Consider the following 13,197-nt stretch of genomic DNA (forward strand, 5'->3'; position numbering starts at 1 on the left):
TGCTCGCTCACGTTCAGCCTGCAGTACCCATGGGGTCTACATTCCTGACCACAGTGCCTAGCATCTTTGGTAGCTGTGTTTGCACATGACCAGCAGAGATGCTCCAAACATTCTGTGATGATACTAGGGGTCACATGTTCTTGTGGCGATAGTGCTAGAGGGTAGGGGTGGGATGGGGGCACTAGGGATCAACCTCACACCCCCAGGCAGGGAGGGTGGGGGCTTTTTGTTGCTGCATTACCCCCATGACTCTCGCGCCACCCCCCCCCCCCCTTTATTTTTAGTCCCTAGTGCTCAGAGTATCATGTAGTGCAGGGGATTCAACGCAGGGCTCCTGCATGCAGGACATGCACTCCAGCTCTTTGAGCTAGCTCCTTGACTGCATACTTGGTATCTAATTTACTTATTGAAAAGTTATTTCTTTAGGGGCCAGAGTGATAGTACAGTGGAAAGGGCACTTGCCTTGCATGTGGCCAAACTGGTTTCGATCCCTGGCACCCCAACACAGTTCCCATAAGCAGATACCTGAATGCAGAGCCAGGAGCAAGCCCTGAGCACCACTAGATGTGGCCTCCAAACAAAAACAAATTATTTCTTTATTATTATAGTAATAAGGCAACATGGTTTTCAGCAGCAGCACTAACATTTATAGTCGAGATGTATGGCTACTGCACCTTAGCAACAACCCCCCCAAGATGTCCTTATCACATGACTATTTATTTATTTTTCTGGCTAGTCCTGGCTGTACTCAGGGCTTACTCCTGGCTCTGAGCTCAGGGATCACTCCTGGTGGGCTCGGGGAAACATATGGGGTGCTGGGGTCCAAACACTGGTTGCATGTGCAAGGCAAGTGACCTACCTGCTGTACTAACACCCTGGCCCATCACAGGATATGTTAAAGCAGTCAACAGTAACTACTACATATCTGTTACATAAACTCCCGCCATTTAGTTTATCTCTATGAAGGCTGCCCAGCATAGAGAATTTAAATGTTATTACCCCGAGTACAGAAAATCATGTGATTTAACAAGCCAGTGTAGAGGCTGAGATCTTAGCATGTGTGAGGCCCTGAGTCTGATCCCAGCAGGGCGAGGCCCCTGGGCACTGTCAGGCTGCAGTCCTGCTGGTCCCCCAGGGAGCCCTGAGTCCCTGCAATGATTTGAGTGGCAGCAAGTTGTCTCTGTCATCTCTGATGGGTTGTGAGGGTGCACATTACTGAGGGACTCAGGATGAAAGCTGTGGCTCAGGATGGGGCGGATGACGCCACAATAGATCAACCCTGTGATTAGAAGGTGGGGGGTTCCAGCCACATGATAAGACTAAGGCCAGTCACACAGCCCATGGTGTAAACACTCAGGCCTATATAATTAAACCCTGATAAAGTCCCGGGTGGTTTGGGTGTGGTTCCCTGGTTAAAAGGACTGAAGCTCCAGGAGGTGCATAGTCTGAACTCCACGGGAAGAGTACTCAAGTCACGTGATGCGTGGAGGCACAAGCAAGGTTAATGGTTTGAAAATGTGAGGCTTGTTTTATTTTAAGGCCACACTCAGCAATGCTCGGGAGCTTTTAATGACTCTGAGCTCTCAAGGGACCAAATGTGGTACCTGGGGTTTGAATCCGGGACAGATGCATGCAAGGCCAGTGCCTTACCCCCTGCACTCTCTCCCCAGTCCTGAAAACGTGAGATTGAAGGCAAAGAAAGTCATATGCAAACAACTTTGCTACAAGACATAGGACCTGTTCTGCAGGTAACAGAGAGACAGAAGTGGATCCACGGTTTCCAAGGCTGGGAGAAACAAGGAAGGGTGTGGGGACTGTCTGGAGTAATAGGATTCTAAACCTGACTGTGGTGAGGAAGGTGAGGAAGTAGCTGTGAACAGCCACTGAACTGTACTCTTCAAATAAGTGAATTGTATGGAATGTTAAGTTGTAGCTCTATAAATTTGTTTAAAAAAAACACTTGCTCAGAGGCTGGAGAAACAGAGGGGTTAAGGTGTTTGCCTTGCACACAGCTGACCCTGGTTTGATCCCTAGCACCCTACAGAGAATGTGATTCCCTGGGCAGTGATCCCTGAAAACTCAAACATGTGTACATGCGTACACACTTTAAAGGTACTGCTATCTGAAGTATATAAAACTCTCAATATAAGACAATAAAATTAACTTGGATCTAACAGACACCTCAATAGGAAGATATATAGAATGGCAAATAAGCATATAGAAAGATGTTATCAGGGAAATGCAAATTAAAACAAAAATGAGATAATGATAGACATCTATTAGAATGGCTAATATTCAGAGCACTGACAACAAATACTGATGACTGGAAGCAGGAATTCTTGTTTTCTGTCGTTGGTGCACATGCAAAATGGTACAGCTACTCTGGAAGGCACTTTGTTTATTTATTCTGTTTTATGGGCCACACCCAGCAGTGTTCAGGGTTCACTCCTGGCTCTGCACTCCTGGTGGTGTTTAAGGGACCAAATGGGATGCTGGGAATTGAACCTGGGTCAGCTGCGTGCAAGGAACACACCCTCTCTGTTGTTCTATTGCTCCAGCCCTGGGAGGCAGTTTAGCAGTTTTTATAAGATTGAATATTTTATAAGATGGTTTTGGAGAGACAGTATAGTGGGTAAGATGCTTGTCTTGCACGCGGTCAACCTAAATTCTATCCTCTCACCCTTCTTGGTCCCTCAATTCCTTCCAGGAGTGATCCTTGAGTGCAGAACCAGGAGTAAGCTTTGAGCACTGCTGGATGTGGCCCCCAAAGAAAACAAAGAACATAGAAAGATTGCATTCATCTGGAGAATATAAAGTAACAAAATAGGAGACTAACACCCAAGAATAATTGAGGTAAGTTCCAGGAGGTTCACTCCATGGCTTGGAGGCCAGCCGGACCTGCTAGGGGAAGGGGTGTCAGACAGAGAAGGAAGTACCAAGTAAAGGGTGTTGGGAGGATCCTCCCAGGATGGGAAATGCATGCTGAAAATAGACTATAGACCGAACATGATTGCCACTCAATGCCTCTTTTGCAAACCACAGCACCCAAAAGAGAATAAAAAGGAATGCCCTGCCACAGAGGCGGGGTGGGCGGCGGTGAGATGGGGGGATGGGAGGGATACTGGGATCATTGGTGGTGGAGAATGGACAGTGGTGGAGGAATGGGTAATCTATCATTGTATAACTGAAACCCAAGCACAAAACTTTGTAAGTCTACAACTGTACCTCATGGTGTTTCACTAATAAAAATTGAAAAAAAAAAAAGAAAAGAAAAGAACAGGGACTATAGATTATAAATGGCGTGTGGGTTGGGCATTTAGTTATAATATAAACATATTTTTATAAAAATTTAGGGGGTCGGAATATGGCTTGAGAGACCTTGGGTTCAACTCTTGGCACCACTGTCCCCTCCCTGCCCTGCAGGGCCCCAAGAGTCACCCCCAATCTTAAAGAAAGCTTACAAATTTTATGTAAAATTTTGATGTATTGAGATGGAGGAAAACTTGCAATGTTAAGATGATCTTATCAGTAGAAAAGATATTCTAAACCAGCTTAGCCCAAAGAAGCATTCTGATTGCCTAATTTAACTTTGTAAAGGAGAAGTAAATCTTATAGCTGGTCTCTGTAAACCTCACAGCTGGAACATTCTAACTGCACCTTGCAGTTTCCAGTGATCAAAGTAAGTTACTTTATATACTAAACTAAGAATTTCATAATAGAAATAATGCAACCCCAGGGGGTACGGTTATCATGAAATAATTACACTCCTGGGAGATTACAGGCACAAGGCTGTACCCCAGGGGAGTGATTATCCCATGATAACCACGTCCACTGAAATTGCCTTATTGCAAAAATAATCTCCATTCACTGGTGAGACATTATTCAATAGGTGATTTTTTTTTAAATGAAAAGATTTTTTTAGCTTGAATCAGCAAGTGGATTAGGAAATTGGCCAGTTTATTTTTCAATGCATTCAAATTCAGAATACATCGTTATTCTTTGCTTTCCCGTTTGATGCAGTAGTTTTTATTTTCTTTTTTGAAAAACCTTTAAGAGTTCTATTAGTGTCAGTTAAGTGGTACTGCTGAATTCAGGTCAAACTTAAAGGCATTAACTGAGCAATACATCTTAAAATAGTTTAATTCTATATGCAGTTCGTTATTCTCTTAAAATAATTTTCATTTAGAGTTATATATAATTTACCTTTAAAAATAAGTAAAGGGGGGCCAGAGCAATAGTACAGTGGGTAGGGCACTTATTTGCCTTGTAAGTGGCAAACCTGAGTTCAATCCCTGGCATCCCATATGGTCCCACAAGCACCGCCAGGAGTAATTGATGAGCATCACTGGGTATGACCCAAAAAAAGAAAAAGAAAAACAAGTAAAGGAGGGGGCTGGGGCGATAGCACAGCAAACAGGGCGTTTGCCTTGCACGCAGCTGACCCAAGTTCAATTCCCAGCATCCATATGGTCCTCCAAGCACCGCCAGGAGTAATTTCTGAGTGCATGAGCCAGGAGTAATCCCTGTGTATCACTGGGTGTAACCCCCCCCCCAAAAAAAAAGGTAAAAGGGCCAGAGTCATAGTACATCAGGTAGAGTGCTTGCCTTGCATGTGGCCAACCTGGGTTCAATCTTCAGCATCCTTTATGATCCCTCAAGCACTGCCAGGAGTGATCCCTGAGAGCAGAGCTATTTTTGTTTTTTGGGTCAAAACTGTCTGTACGCAAGACATACTCCTGATGGGGTTTGGGGGACCATTATATGGTGCCGGGGTCAGTTTCAATTGGAACTGGGGTTGCCAGGTACAAGGCAAATGTTTTAATCTCTATAATGTACCTTTGGCCCATGCTGGAAGTTGAACCCAATGCCTCATACAAATGTAGTATGCACTTGAATAATGTGCTACATCCCAGGACCTACAGCACTATTTTCATCATCATTTGATCACTGATGTCAATGCGTTGAGATATTTAGATAAGTAAGACAGAGTTGAAGACATAAACACCCTGTGTATTTATCAGTTATTTGTTCTCACACTTAGACTCTGTTAGTTTAAAATGAAAATTTCCTTAATGGCAGTTTCCATACAAATGGAGGGAAAAATTCACTGTTAGTTATTTCTAACAGTTAAATACCCTTTATAATATGCCAGTAGCTCTCCTTTCTTTAGTTCTTAAAATTATTCTGAAAATAAGTTTAATATGAAGTAGCACTGCACTGCACTGCGCTGTTCTCCTGTTGTTCATCGATTTGCTTGAGCGGGCCCAGTAACATCTCCATTGTGAGACTTGTTACTGTGTTTGGCATATCGAATACATCATGGGGAGCTTGCCAGGCTTTGCCATGTGGGCAACATACTCTCAGTAGCTTGCCGGGCTCTCCAAGAGGGACGAAGGAATTGAACCCGGGTCAGCCGGGTTGGCCTCGTACAAGGCAAATGTCCTACCTGCTGTGCTATTGCTCCAACCCAATATGAAGTACAGAGGAAAGAAAAAATCAACATCTGAAGACCATCATATGACAGCTATGTCTGAAAGGAACAAATATACTTTTTTTTTTCTTTTACGCAGAGGCAAGGAGGCACATTGGCAGGTACTGGGGATGTTCCTGGGCCAGTGTTGGGGGGGGTGGGGGAGTGTGTGATGCTGGGAAATGAAGCTGAGGATCCTGTATGCAAAGCAAATGCTCTTGGAATCCTTTGATTCATCTCCCTAGTCCCAAACTTTATTTTTTTCTTAATTTTACATCACTTTTCAAAATAAAAATGAAAGACAAAGCACCTGATGTTTCACCAAATTAATTTCATGTTTGTCTCTAATCCTAATAAGTAATTTTTAAAATTATTAGAATCATGGTGCAGACCCAATTGAAATTTAAAAAAATATTATCTACTATTTTGCTTTTGGGCCACACCCAGCAATGCTCAGGGGTTAGTTCTGGCTCTAGACTTAGGAACCACTTCTGGCAGTACTTGGGGGATCTTATGGGCAACTGAACCCAGGTTGCCGGCTGAAAGGCAAATGCCCTATAAACTGTACTATCCCTTTTGGCCCTCAATTGCTATTTTATTTGTTTTTGATTTTGGGGTCACACCTGACGATGCATGGGGGTTACTCCTGGCTCTTCACTCAGGAATTACTCCTGGAAGTGCTCAGGGGACCATATGGGATGCTGGGAATCGAACCCGGGTCAGCTGCGAGCAAGGCAAACGCCCTGCCCACTGGTGCTATCGCTCCAGCCCCTCAATTACTATTTTTTTTTTTTTTTGCTTTTTCGGGTCACACCTGGCGATGCACAGGGGTTACTCCTGGCTCTGCACTCAGGAATTACTCCTGGCGGCGCTCAGGGGACCATATGGGATGCTGGGAATCGAACTCAGGTCAATCGCACGCAAGGCAAATGCCCTACTCGCTGTGCTATTGCTCCAGCCCCCTCAATTACTATTTTTAAATTCACTTGATGTATCAATGATTTATCTGATTACCCCTCTAGCTTTCACGACTATTTATAGTAGTAAAAATTAGAAAGATGTTGAAACACTTTCCTTTTTGTCATTCCCCCACCAGTATATTTTATCTACACTGTTGGTGCTCTCTCTCTCTCTCTCTCTCTCCCCCCACCCCCACCCTATCTCTCCCCACCTCTCATTTTTCTTTTTGGGTCATACCTGGCAATGCTCAGGGGTTACTCCTCTGTCCTTGGCAGTGCTTCGAGGAACAATACGGGATACCGAGGATCGAACCCGGGTCAGCTGCTTGCAAGTCAAAAGCCCTACTTGCTATACTATCTCTCTGGCTCCTACAGCTGTTTTCTCAAACTTTCAGTATTATTTAGGGGTAAGAGTCTTAGATTCCTCTCAGAATTCACTGTGTCTGGGAAAGGGATGTGGGCGTTATGTGTAACAACATACTCAAGTGATTCTTTACAGTGGCCATGTCTGGGAAACACTAATCAAGCAGAGTACCAAGAGCCAAACTTAATTTCTACTCATTCAAATTTAAGTTTAAATTTAGTTCTACTCATTCAAATCTTTTGCTTGCATTTTTGTTTTTAAAAGGCAAAACATTTCTTTTCACTTATTGAGACCTCGATAATTCTTCAAAGATGATTTTACTCTGCAAGGCATATGTGCCAGGAGCAACTGAACCACATCCTAGGTTCCAAGTAGGTTCATTGATCCATCTAATTTTTCATGTTTTTTTTTTTGCTTTTTGGGTCACACCTGGTGATGCACAGGAGTTACTCCTGGTTCATGCACTCAGGAATTACTCCTGGTGGTGCTCAGGGGACCATATGGGATGCTGGGAATTGAACCTAGGTCGGCTCTGTGCAAGGCAAATGCCCTACCTGCTGTGCTATTGCTCCAGCCCCTAATTTTTCATGTTTTTAATTTTGGGGCCACACCTTGTGGTGTGCTTGGGAGCTATTCCTGCCTTGGTACATGGGGGCCAAAGTTGAGGGGCCACTCTCAGCAGTGCTTGGATAAGATAAACAACATAGCTCCAGTGTGCTACCTCTGAGTTACATTCCCGGTCTCCAGCAATTAACTCACAGGATAGTGATATGGTTGACGCTCACACTGGTAAAATAAACTCATTCAGCCGTTATTTATGGAGCATTTACTCTGTGCCAGGTATTTTTCTAGACTCTAGGTATACAATATCAAAGTAGAATTGGTCTTTGCTTTCATTAAATAGAAATGACACAAGGTAAATGAGTAAAAAAAATCCTAGGCATTTTACCAGTGCTGCAGTGGAAACTCAATTGCATCCTGGAGAATGAAAGGGAGGCATGGGTGCAGGGAAAGCTCTGTGGCACACACACCTGTCCTGCAAACCTGAGGCTGGCGAGGCCATGAGCTCAAACCTGGTATTTCCCCACCTGCCTGAGTATGATCCCAGAGGTGTGGCTATTTGGGAGCTTGGTGTTACAGCACAGTGTGTGATCTCCCTGCAACCAAGTATGTCCCAGTGAACACTGCAACTGACATGTGCAAAAGCAAAAACCAAGGAGATCTCAGAGGCCCTGCTCTGCTGTGAGCTAGCCAGATTCCCTGAAACTGTGTACTGGAGTGGCATGGCCTCCGAAGGGGTCTGGGAGGACTAAACATAGGTATGAGGGTGGACAGAGGGTTGAGACCTGATGCAGCAGGCCTTGAGCGGTTTCAGAATAATTACCGTGCATCTACCCCCACAGACATGGCCAGAGAATACAGACCCATGCTGACGAGTACAGACAGGCCAGGATATATCAGGAAGCTGGGTGTGTGCTGGGATGGGGCACAGCAACAGCCCCCAGTCTCCAGGTTCCATGTCACAAACAATAATAAGGGAAGAACAAGTGCTCTAAGTTCAGATGGCCTTGAATGAGGTTATTTTTCAAACCTGTAAGGTTTTAGAATCTGTCTCTGATGTTAAGACAATGGTTAGCTGAATCAGGAGCCCTATATGAAAATTCTTCAGACTAAAATGTTTCTGTTTTATGTTACGAGCGTTCTATTTGGCAGCAATGTATTGAATGTCCTGCCATCAGCTCTTTTCTTTTTTAAGTTTTTTTTTGGGGGGGGGTCCAACTGGTGATGCTCAGGGGTTACTCCTGGCTCTGCACTCAGGAATTATCTCTGGTGGTGTTTGGGGGACCATATGGGATGCTGGGGTTCGAACCCGGGTCAGCTGCGTGTAAGGCAAATGCCCTACCCACTGTACTATCTCTAAAGCTCTAAGTTTTCTTTTTTTGAACATCTGTATCTAAACTCAAAAGATACAGGCTTTCCTCCTTACTTATAATTTTATCAGACATATTAAATTAATGTAGTAAAAAAAACAAAACAAAACCCAAATTAATGTAGTGTTTCTCAACCTTTTTCCAACTGTGGCTCCCTTTTGACCTTGTTCTTTTGCGTGGGCCTCCCCTGACCAGGGTCCCGTGGGTTGGGCCCCTAGTCCCCCAACAATTCTCTCCAATGTCAGCTGGGTATCCAATAGTTCAACTGGACTCTGACACTCTCTGACTCTGGAACAGCACCAGCACCCACTCTGTGGGTTAAGACCTCAGTCCCACAAAGCGGCTTCCACCCCCCTCTACTTGACGATCACAAGCAGCAGGTTCCCCTTATCTCCTAACCCACTTGACCACAAACTGGAGGCTCCCACACCCCTTTATTCAGGCTGCTTCAACTTGCTACAGTGGTTCAAAGCTCGCAACACAACTTGACTAGTTGATCAGGAAAGCAGTAAGGTATGTCAGTGAACATCCAGATGAAGAGCTCTGCCTGGGGTATGTGAGGGAAGGACTCGACACTGCCCTGCCCTCTCGAGGAGTAACTGTCCCTACACTCAGCATTCACCGGCCCAGCAGCTCTGAGTCCCATACCTGTATATTTTAATGGGGCTTGCTAACACATGCATGATGGAGCATGAACTCCGTTTCAAACCTTCTCAAACGAATAGGGGGTGGGAATGTGCACATTCCAAGTTTACATTGACGATGTGGTGTTTCTAGGTATCCCTCCTCATACAGCTCTCCCAGAGTGGGTTCATGAGAACCACTATCTCTTGGAATGACCATGTTGGTCAGAGCTCAGGGTTAGGACTGGGGTCAAAAAATATTCTGGCCAAAGATTCTCCCCATGCTCTCTTATCAGTGAGTAATTTAGAAATTTAGGTTTTAGGAGCTTTAGGTTTTAAATTTTGGTTTAAATTTAGGTATTAAACTTAGGTTTTAATATCTTTTTATATAAAAACAAACAAAATGATCTAAGGTAAACCGATTTTTCTTTTTTGTTTTCTTCCTGCATTGCAGAGGATTGAACCCAGAGCCTTACATGTACACAATAAACATATGAATTCGACCACTGAGCTATATCCCAGGCTCCTAGATCAATTTTTCTTAAGCAAGGAAAGTAATTTTCAAGTAAAAGCCAACATTAACAGTTTTAACGTATTTTAAAATGCAATCTGATTTTATCTATGAACTAAAGAAAGGTAACTGCTTTTTCAGTCTAGCCAGCTTTTACTACTTAGGAAGACATAAATATGAGAATAATTCTTTCCTTCCTTCCTATTTTTAGATTATTAATCTGATAAAGTATGCTTTATGTATCTTTTACTTTTAAAATGAGGTTCACAGGGTTTTCAGCTAGAAAAATTAAAAATTTTGTTCTATTATATAGCATTTCAAATTCAAAATGAATGATCAGAGTTTGCCACGGTTCATCAAATTTGGGGATATGACAGTAGAAAAAACAAGCAAAACCAATTTAAATCCATACCCAAAGGTATTTTAAAAAATGAACTGTTATTTTTATCTTTGTTTGTACTCTGCATAAATTCTAAAACAAAAACATCATGTCTTGGGCCTACCTGAGCCATCAGTTGGAACTGAACTTGCATTAATTCCAGAAAGACCAAACAAAGGACATTCTCGATCTGTGTTGACATGACCCCATTTGTGACATTTAATGCACCTCACATTTCGAACCTAAGAAATAATGAACATTATTTTGGTTTTAAAATACTAAGAATATAATCAGTGTTTAACTTACCACTCTTTGGTAGACTTTAAGTTCAATGACTCTTGCTTTTAAAAGATCTCCATGAAGAATGACTTCAAAATCATATTTAGTAATTTAAATACAAATAGCTAATTCTCTAAAATAAAAATCACGTCATGGCTTAAGTCAACCTTTAGGTCCAGGGTGTAGCTAAGTGATAGAGCAGTTGTCCCCTATGTGTGAGGTGATGGATTCCACTCCTTGCACAACACACAACATAATACAACACAACACATACACAGACACAGACACACATGTCAGCGGAGGGCCAACTTTTATGGTAAAGCAACAAATATAAAATATTTTGGCTCATGGGCCAGCGGTCTCTGGTAAATGACTCAACTCCACCAATGCAAAGGGAAAGCAACCTGTAAATAAGTAAGGCAATGTTCCAGAAAGTGCTACTTATATAGGGACTGGGCCCTCTTGTAAGAATTTGTCTCTCTTTTAAACAAATAGTATTATAACTTTTATATCCTTTCTTGACTTGAAGCTAATTCTCCACACTTACTGAAAACTGGAGATCATTATTATATTTCCATTCGCAGAACTTGGATTCCTAGGCCTAGGAGGCAGTTTACCAGGTGGCATGCAGGTCTAACACATAGCCCTGAGTTTGATGCCCAGCATTTGCATGACATCCACTTGCCAAGCACTTCTGAGTGAATCCTCGGTAGCCCAAGCTCTGCCATGAATGGGCCCCATTAAAAATTCTCAATTTTATCTTTAATCAGTTAATCACATATTTTCTCTATCTTCCTATTATCTGATATAAACACAAACAATATAACAATATAAATTACTAAATAAATCTTAATTCTGTTTTTTTGGGCCACACCTGGAAGTGCTCAGGGCTTATTCTTGGCTCTGCACTCAGGAATCACTCCTAGCAGGGGTTAGGGGATGGGATGCTGGGGATCAAACCCCGGTCACATGAGTGCAAGGCAAGCACCTTAACTGCTGTTCTATACTCTGGCCCAGAAATAAATTTCATTCTTACACAGTAAAATATGCATCACTTGCCTGAATGCCAAAGGGCTGATCTCTGATGTTCATGTCATCTTTGGCATATCTATTAAGCAGAGATGTAAAAGATATTATTAAGTACAATAAATCATTCTAAAAAACAGTTTTGTAGGTCTAAGTACATAGTAAGATGAGTAAGTTTGGAAACTATCTAAAATAATACAAGCTATTCAGTACTCTTAATACAAGTTCATTATTAAGTTTCCAGTCTGATGAAAAGTTACTTAAACAAATGAAAACCAGAAAGCTGTGATGCAATGCTGGAGCACATGCTTTACACGTGTGGGGATTTAGCTTCATTTTCCAGTACTGCCCAGTCCTCACAACCTCCCACCCCTGTCCTTCCAAAACAACAAAACCAAAAAACTCAAACCTAAAGATTATGGTCATGCAAATCAGGTACATATGAGAAATCATTCAAAAATCTCTTTTTTTTATTTTAGTTGCCTCCTCTAATGAAGGAGAAAGGCAATGTAAGATAGGATCTAAGACAAAGGGCCAAGAGCAGGAGAGAGTACATTGGATAGGGTGCTTGCTCTGCACATGCCTGATACAGGTACAATTTCCAGCACCCTGTATGGTGCCCAGAGCCATATTAAGGAATTATCCCTTAGCGCTGCAGGGGATGGCTCCCAAACAAATAAAAAACAAAAAGGGACAAGTCAGGAAGAGAGTTCATTTTGTATGCAAGAGCCCTGGGTTCCATTAAGGTACTCCATGGTCTCTGTGGACTGCCAGGAATGACTCCAGTCCCTGAATACTGCTGGATTTCAGGCCCCAAAACCAAAACAATAGTCAAATAATTTCTCTAAAAAGAAAATCAGGGGCTGGAGCAACAGCACAGAAGGTAGGGCATTTGCCTTGCACGTGGCCAACCCGGGTTCGATTCCCAGCATCCCATATGGTCCTCTGAGCACCGCCAGGGGTAATTCCTGAGTGCAGAGCCAGGAGGAACTCCTGTGCATCACCAGGTAGGACCCAAAAAGCAAAAATAAATAAATATATAAAAAGAAAAAGAAAATTAGTTCTTGCCTTGCATATAGGAAGCCCAGGGTTCAATTAAAACAAAACAAAAAAAAGGTTCTTCAAAGCCAAACAAAATTGTTCTTGGACTCTGACCCCAGAACTTAAGTTACCAGAGGGGAGTGGATAGAGGCCCAGCAGACTATAAAGGCATGCTGGTACTTTGGTGATGGGCATGGCTGTGACAGCATATTTTGAAGAGTGTAAAATTGTACCCTTAACATAGTCTTGTAAACCAACTGTTACCTCAAACCAAAAAAACCTTTTTTTTTTTTTAAAAAGAAAGCCAGTTCTTACTTTTCTCGTGGGGCTCCTTTCTGCCATTCAAATTTGTACTCAGTCTCTCCTTCTGTTTCTTCTTTCTGAAAACATTCATTAAGTCTTTCAGCTTTTTTCCCCCATAAAATTATAACCCATTGCAAGCAAGTACATTCAAATATAGAAAATAATACTTTACCTCTTTATTTTCTTGATTGTGTATCAACATATGGGAAAAAAAAGGCATATTTAAGTTAAAAACTTCAACATGAAAATATATTTTTGTTCATACTATGATATAATTTAACTGTAACTTGCAAGAATTTGTTCTTTTGGGG

General features: G+C 42.4%; 2 protein-coding genes across 2 annotated transcripts in view; both read right to left on the minus strand.

Moving 5' to 3' along the window:
• The window catches only part of GPR155 (G protein-coupled receptor 155), a 222,358-nt gene that overhangs the window by 117,619 nt on the left and 91,542 nt on the right, over positions 1 to 13,197 (minus strand). The window lies entirely within an intron of this gene.
• CIR1 (corepressor interacting with RBPJ, CIR1) overlaps positions 1 to 13,197 on the minus strand; it is a 34,914-nt gene that overhangs the window by 12,200 nt on the left and 9,517 nt on the right. Inside the window, exons 4-7 of the mRNA XM_056110335.1 lie at positions 13,059 to 13,069; positions 12,899 to 12,963; positions 11,576 to 11,624; positions 10,362 to 10,479 (exon numbers count right to left, since the gene is read on the minus strand). Coding sequence (XP_055966310.1) covers positions 10,362 to 10,479; positions 11,576 to 11,624; positions 12,899 to 12,963; positions 13,059 to 13,069 — 243 coding nt within the window. The remainder of the gene's footprint in view (positions 1 to 10,361; positions 10,480 to 11,575; positions 11,625 to 12,898; positions 12,964 to 13,058; positions 13,070 to 13,197) is intronic.

The sequence above is a fragment of the Sorex fumeus genome, unplaced genomic scaffold (genome assembly GCF_029834395.1).
Source record: "Sorex fumeus unplaced genomic scaffold, SorFum_2.1 ptg000009l, whole genome shotgun sequence".
In the NCBI taxonomy this organism is placed as follows: domain Eukaryota; kingdom Metazoa; phylum Chordata; class Mammalia; order Eulipotyphla; family Soricidae; genus Sorex; species Sorex fumeus.